Here is a 7,119-nt window from a genome sequence, read left to right as displayed (position 1 = left end):
ATAGGTGTTATACAAAATTTAGATTCCATGAGCCACACCTTGACATGCTTAGAAGCTATTATTCATTATGTGATGTTTTATACAGTGTATGTAATATTGGAGATGCAGGGATACGTTGATGCTAGTTTGGATGGTGGTAATATGGATAGGCAGTCTAGACGGTTTGTTGTCGCTAGTGATGACTAACTTGGGAGTAGCAAGAAGCCACCCAAAGTTGATTAGTTGGGCAAGGAGTAGTGAGGAATTGTTGCAACGGAATATCCGGTAGCTTGGCTTGATCACGATATGGTTCTAGTTACTGGACGCTTCCATAGTCGCATCGCCGTGTAGCAAGAGATTCAAACACAAAATCAAGGAGCTGTCCATGCAGATAGGGGAGGAGTATCAGCATGCTGGTTACACAACAATAGAAGCGCATCATCATAACGCTCTCCAGCAATAGCGTCCTCGTGAAACGAAGCCACAATCTCCTCCAACTCTGCTTTGCTCAGCTTCACATCAAGGGCACCCACATTTTCGTCAAAATTCTTGACCCGTGTAGTGCCGGGAATGGGTACGACATCATCTCCTTGGTGTTGAACCCAAGCAAGTGCGAGCTGTCCAGGTGTGCACCCTTTTTTTGAAGCCAACTGTTGTAATGCTTGAAACAAAATCTGATTCTTCGCAAGATTTACTCCCTGCATCCTTGGCTGCGCAATCTACAATTACAGTACCACACACAGGCCATGCAATGAAGGAATTGTGATGATTTTTGAAGTACAAATTCTGCACAGACTATTCAACATATAAATGATAGCATGGCATATCTTGCAGAAATCTATCTCTGTTGCGCTTTCTACAATTTTCGCGCCAGCAGAAAAGAACCCTCGACCGAGAGGGCTATACACAACTATTTCAATCCCAAGTTCCCTGCAATTAATATGAGAAAAGGAAAAGGAGCTGTGTGAAGTGATATTTTCATTCTTTCATGTTGGCCATTTTCCCTGTTGACAACCACGATAAACACAGCATGCACATACATATGGTAATGGTGGGCATGCCCGTCACACGCACATACAAGCATGGAGAATAGACGAAAAGAAACAAGAATCACCTGCAGGTGGGTATGATGTCTTTCTCCACATCACGCGACCACAAAGACCACTCCAGCTGGACTGCACTAATGGGATGAATTGCATGGGCCCGTTGTATGGTTGATGCCGAAGCCTCCGATAGCCCTAGATACTTCACCTTTCCTTCCTCCACTAGCTTCTTCATTTCCCCCACCTGTAGACCAGAGCACATTAAGGCTCAACATGAGCAAAAACCCACGCAGAAAAACTTCTGCCTGAAAAATACACAGACGACTACATTTTGCATGCTGGCCAGAGTGATTTCAGTGTTTGCATCTGTTTGAAGTGATTAAAACTTTGGCAACTTGTATGGAGGTAACCTCACCGTGACTTCAATCGGGACGTTGGTGTCAACACGATGTTGGTAGTACAAGTCAATGTAATCCACATCAAGCCTCTTAAGACTAGCTTCGCAAGCTGCACGGACATACGCAGGATCTCCCTTGGCGCCAAATGCGCCAGTAGCCACATCAAACGTGGTGCCAAACTTTGTGGCAAGCTGGACTTTATGCCTTATTCCTTTGAGAGCCTGTAAACATGCAATTAATAACAACGGAATTGATTACATGCGCACACAGACAAGGTTTCAACAAGTATGCATACATTGGGAGTGGGTAATTACTAACAAGTGTGCATGCACATGCACATACAGAAGCAGTTCGCAATTACATTGGTTTGATGTGTTCTGCACCCATTGGATCGTGGGCTGATCAACAAAAGCGTACAAATACTGACTCAATCGGTATACAACATGCCACCTAGCTATTCTCTTGTTCCAGCTGAAAGTCACACTAAACTAGATCCATGTGTGGAGCATTGCATTCTCGTTAGCTATGGTGAGCATTTTGGTGTTAAAGCCTATCGACTCTACAGTCCATCAACTCGAAAGTTTGTTTTCTCTCGAGATGGCTTGTTTAATGAGGAGGCCCTATTATCAGCTCCTGATTCACCTCCCTCTCCTGACTTTTGTCATTATGATGAGGATTCACCTTCCTCTTCATCTTCAAATAGACCTCATGCATCTGATTGCAATCATGTCTCTGATGACAGCAATTACACTTTCAGCTAGCACCCCTACCTATTCGGATCCAGGAACTCTGCTTGCATTCAAAGCCCGGTCCAGCTAGTTGGATGCACACAACAGTAACGTGAAGGTATAGAAGTTGCATATTCCTTGGGAGAATAAGATACCTCCTGTCTTGTACCCGGCCAGATTTAAGTTTTGCCATAGAAAGAGTCCTATCTTATTTTATGCATGATCCAAAGCCGGTGCATCACAAATATGCTGATTGGGCTTCTACAGGAGGTTATGTTTTTACATTATCTGGTGGTCCTATCTCGTGGAGAAGCAAACATCAGCTAACGGTATACGCTGCCTCATCATGCAAAGCTGAGTATAGAGCTGCTACTAATGCTGCCAAAGAAGCTATTTGGATCGGTAACTTCTAAAGAGAATTAGATTTTAAAATACAAATGCCTCACATCATCTGTTGTGATAGCATGGCAGCTTTATTGATGAGTCTAAGAAACCAAAGCAAATAGAGAGAGAGAGAGAGAGAGAGAGAGAGAGAGAGAGAGAATTCAAATGTATGGCCAGCCAATTCATGTATCGGGGAGTTTAGAGGTCAGGACTGGCACGCCGCTGCATAGCCTCTTCGAAAGGCGCTACAATAGAGTCCGCATCAAAGACGGTTTCTAAAACAAGATTGTCTGTTGTCGATTTCTTGAAATCTTGAAAACCATATGCCATGCTCATGTTGAGAAGATTGCAAAGAATGTTGAAAGTTGAAACCTTGGATATTGATCTGTTGCTTATTAGAACAATGAGCTGCCTGGAGGAAGATGATTATGTGCTACACATAAAAATAATTAAACCTTTTGCAACCTAAGATGGTTGAATCCTCGTGAGTTTAGTGGTTGAACATAGGAGCATATTGACGAGGGAAACACTATCATTGCTGACTTACTATATTATTGTATTGCAGGAGGTCCTTAGTAGCTGAAAATCCTTTTCATGGCTGTTGTATCTCTTGCTCTGATGCTTGAAGTCTTGGAACTTATGTCCATAGGTTGGTTGTAGTGGATAATTGAAGGTGGGGAGAGAGAGAGAGAGAGAGAGAGAGAGAGAGAGAGAGAGAGAGTTGTGTGCACATGAATTTCTTAGAACCCACTTTCCTAATGAAAGTTATATATCAAAGCACCATTGTGGAAGGTTGTGACTTGTTGGTGTTTCGCCAGGAAGGAGCTTTGAGCAAGAGACACGATGAGAGGTGGGGCGCGCAAGAGCTATTGGGTTGCGTGTGTATGGTGCAGCTCATGTGGTGGAAGGATTTAAGAAAAGCTCTTGCTCAGGTGGTGCTAAGCGCATGGAAGCAGTCAATCTCAATATCTTCACCATTCCCCAATTAATTAGCTTTCCCTCTGAGCCTCTTCTTATCGCCCTAAAATAAACATTGGAATACTTTACAATGATATTTGACAATGCCTGCCTTTGCACCAAACATCGAGCTTACTTCCCTCTATTGTATGAATGTACACAAATATAGAAATTGCTTCAAAGTAACATGTACAACATTGGCAATGAATCTTAGCATGTATACTATATACCGATTTCCAACTAAGGTGAGCTTACATACATTAGGAGCGCAACAACTCCCAAATTAAAGGAGCTTTGGTAGAGCTCTAGGGCAAGCAACCTCTGTTGTTCTTCCTTGGCAGTGTCTCAACACCCTCCAGACTTGTTCCACTCAGTCGAGGGGAGCAAGTGAATGATGAGTGTGTGACACGTGATTATCCACGTGGAACTATTATGCAAATGACTTGAAAATGGGATGAACGTCTGCGGGTGAGGATATTGTTGACACAGGCGTTGCATTCAGTAACAGTGCATGGCAGCTCAATACTACGAAGGAGGACCGTTTCAGGGGAGTGCAAAAGAAAGCAGGATGAAGGGTGCCCTCGTAGGTTTTCCCCCAACACATATATATGGATGTCGGCTATAGAGAGAGAGAGAGAGAGAGAGAGAGAGAACAGTTGGGCACCAAAGTTTCTATTGATGTAGCGCCTCCTCAATGCCATGGGCACGCAGCTACAAGGGTCAGCCCCACAAACACATGACATGCGTGCACACACTCACACACATGGCATCAACTGGATCGCTTCCTTATGAGCTCGTTTTCTCTAAAATGCAGTAATAAGCTTCATAAATCCTGCATCAGCGTCACTTCGAAAGGTGAGGAGTGTCATTTGCTAATATGGTCTTTGGTTTCAGGTGCCTCATGTGCAGAGTTTTTGCCAATTTAAAAAATATTGGAAAAAAGATAACTAACCCTCTGTACATTGTCGATGATTGTTGTTGCGCTGGCTAGCGTAGACGATGGATGAAACAGACAGATGTAATCCATGGCCGTTGTCCTGAACTCCTGGATGCTTGAATTGGCGTAGGTGCATGGCATCATCCACCTCAATTGCCCAGAGCGTACTCGAGGAGAACGAAGCAGGGCAGAATGAAAGATGCATGCCGTCGAATTTCCCGGTAGGCTTCAATGTCGGGAAGGCGATGAGCCTTGCGGTAGATGGCCTGTGCCGCAGAGGGAGGCGAGGGCGAGCAGTGCGTTTTCTCTGCACTTTTCTTCCTCGTTCAGGCCGGAGAGCAAAGGCGGCTTGTCAACGCGGGCGGCTGCGTCGGCTCGTGGAGGGGCTGGACGTGCTGCAGGCCGCTGAGGATGGCGAGGACCTGGGAGGCGTGGAAGGTTGGGGCGACATCATCCATGCCAATCAGGGAGGCGGGGTGATTGTGCTCGTTGTCGACGATCATGAGCCACGCGATCATTTTGGTGGCGTGAACAAGGCCCGTGGGAGAGGAGGCGGCGAGCATGGTGCGGCAAACCAAGCACAGGAGGAAGCAGTTGAGAAGCATCTAGCAAGCAGCTATGGAAGGGGGCTTTGCCACCTCCTAATCCACCCATCTCACTGCTCCTTCACAAGCTTGTAGAGAGGGCTGAGCTCATTGGGGAAGGAGCAATGTATTCACTGGGTGTGGAAATGGCTTTTATCATGCTTCATCGACTTCCTCATACACAAAGGCGCACCCCCTCAGACACACAGAGACGCGCACACACATGAGACGCAACTGTTTTGATTATCGTTTGAGTACATTATAATGTTTGGATGTGCCTGTTCATGCCCGTTCATTTCTGGGCGGCGGCGGACAGTAATTTGTATTGACTTACAACATCCCCCTTCAAGACCAATTGCAGTTCAAGAGAGAGATGTCCACGTGCTTAAGTGCGACTAGAGAAAACACGTGCGTTTTTTTGTGGTTGTCCAAAGACCACCGTGCGGTGCATAATTAGAAAAGATACAAATTCGATGTAGAGGCTATCGAAGGTTCATGAGATCCTGATGAAACAAATGGCAACAGTGACATCATCCTGTGTCAAGCATAACATTGAGGACGATCCAATGTCGCAACATGTTTGTTGTCATTCTTCGATCAGCTTTGACTGTTGTACATAGATCTTGAAAACTTGTGGCATAAATCTTCATTTATTGACATTGCTCATCACCATTTCTCCCCCTCAATGGAAAGAAACGGAAGATCGTTGCATGAATTGGATGAACTTGGATTTCAAGCTCAATGTATGATCGACGCTTTTGAGAATTCTTGATTTGACGAGGTTACGACGCTTTCTTGAATTCATGATGAAAGATCCAATCATGATAACCGCCTGGGTCAAAGACTTAAAATTCGGGTTCAACTTCATTTTCTTCTTTCTCATTGGCATCATCATCATTTTCATCATCGTCGTCATCAAGCAAGGATACACCATCATATGCCTCATTAATGTCAAGCAAAGAAATGAAGTTAGTTCCTGGAGTTTTTTATAGCGAAGAGAGAACCTTTCTAGTATCGGGAAAGAGCATAGCATCATCTTCATCTTCGTCTTCATCATCTTTGTTGGTCTCTTCCGCATCAATTTGCATGACTTCTTTATGCTTTGGCTGAGAGGTTGTGGCGATTTGCATCATTTTTGACGCCTTCATTTGTTGAAGTGAGATCTGTCGCATGTTGTAGGAGTCTGGGCTTAGAGGATGCGGCCTTCTTCTTTGCATCTTGTCCTTCATCTCCTTCTTCTTCTTCTTCAGCTGGCTCAAAGGGTGCATAATTTCTCTTTTTGCATCTTGGCCTTCAACTTCTTTCTCGGGCTCAGAGGGTGGGATTGTCAACAGCGTCAAACCTTGGCCTGCATCTTCTTCGTGAGGCTAAGAGGGTATGCTCTGTTGTGGCCCTCCACCTTGGCCATCGTCTTTCTCGTGTGTGGGAATCTGTGGCTTAACTTGCGATGGAATTTCTTTTGCAACGCTATGAGCATGCCTTTCTAGTTTCGGATCAGAGGCTGCAATTTTCTGGGCTTGCCCAAGTATAGAGTTAGGGGCGACATCTTCAAGGACGGTCGCTTGCTCAATTTGAGAAGGGTTGGCATGCTTAAAAGTGATGCTGACTACAGTTGTGCTGGTATTGCTTCAACGTGCACAGGCTGACCGCTTCGAGAGAGAGAGAGAGAGAGAGAGAGAGAGAGAGAGAGAGGCAATCAAGAAATTGGCGGAGAACGGGGTTGTGGCCACCCGCAGAGGATCGTCTGACCCCTAGAGACCATGTGGAAATGGCTTTTACCATGCTTCATCGACTTCCTCACACACAGAGGTGCACTCGCTCAGACACATAGAGACACGCACACACATGAGATGCAACTGTTTTGATTATTGTTGGAGTACATTATTAATGTTTGGATGTGCTTGTTCATTTCTGGGCGGCGGACAGTAATTGGTATTGACTTACAACACCACTGGGCCAGAAGGAGCAGTGTATTGCTCGCACTTCCAATTTATCAGTACCACAAATACGTGGCAATCTCCACGCCATTGCCATTGCACTGGCGAGGTGCTCGTAAATGTCCATGTACTGCATGTGCGCAGGGTGTCAACCCGAGCTCTCTTCATTCTC

General features: G+C 45.3%; 1 protein-coding gene and 2 pseudogenes across 1 annotated transcript; all 3 read right to left on the bottom strand.

The window, feature by feature from the left end:
* Positions 1-350: 350 nt before the first annotated feature.
* LOC147419201 (putative aldo-keto reductase 2) lies at positions 351-4,516 on the bottom strand. Its single transcript, XM_086505786.1, has 5 exons — positions 4,442-4,516; positions 1,438-1,641; positions 1,094-1,266; positions 798-909; positions 351-698 (listed from the first exon to the last, which is right to left on the bottom strand). The coding sequence occupies exons 1-5, from the start codon at positions 4,514-4,516 to the stop codon at positions 351-353; spliced, it is 912 nt and encodes a 303-aa protein (XP_086361912.1).
* A 59-nt stretch (positions 4,517-4,575) lies between these two features.
* LOC147419200 (uncharacterized) lies at positions 4,576-5,132 on the bottom strand (annotated as a pseudogene).
* Positions 5,133-5,996: 864 nt separating this feature from the next.
* On the bottom strand, positions 5,997-6,799 carry LOC147419199 (uncharacterized; annotated as a pseudogene).
* Positions 6,800-7,119: the final 320 nt, after the last annotated feature.

The sequence above is a fragment of the Adiantum capillus-veneris genome, chromosome 29 (genome assembly GCF_014529385.1).
Source record: "Adiantum capillus-veneris isolate H3 chromosome 29, ASM1452938v2, whole genome shotgun sequence".
In the NCBI taxonomy this organism is placed as follows: Eukaryota; Viridiplantae; Streptophyta; class Polypodiopsida; order Polypodiales; family Pteridaceae; genus Adiantum; species Adiantum capillus-veneris.
Note: the sequence above shows the minus strand (reverse complement) of the source record. Positions and strands in the feature narration are given on the sequence as shown.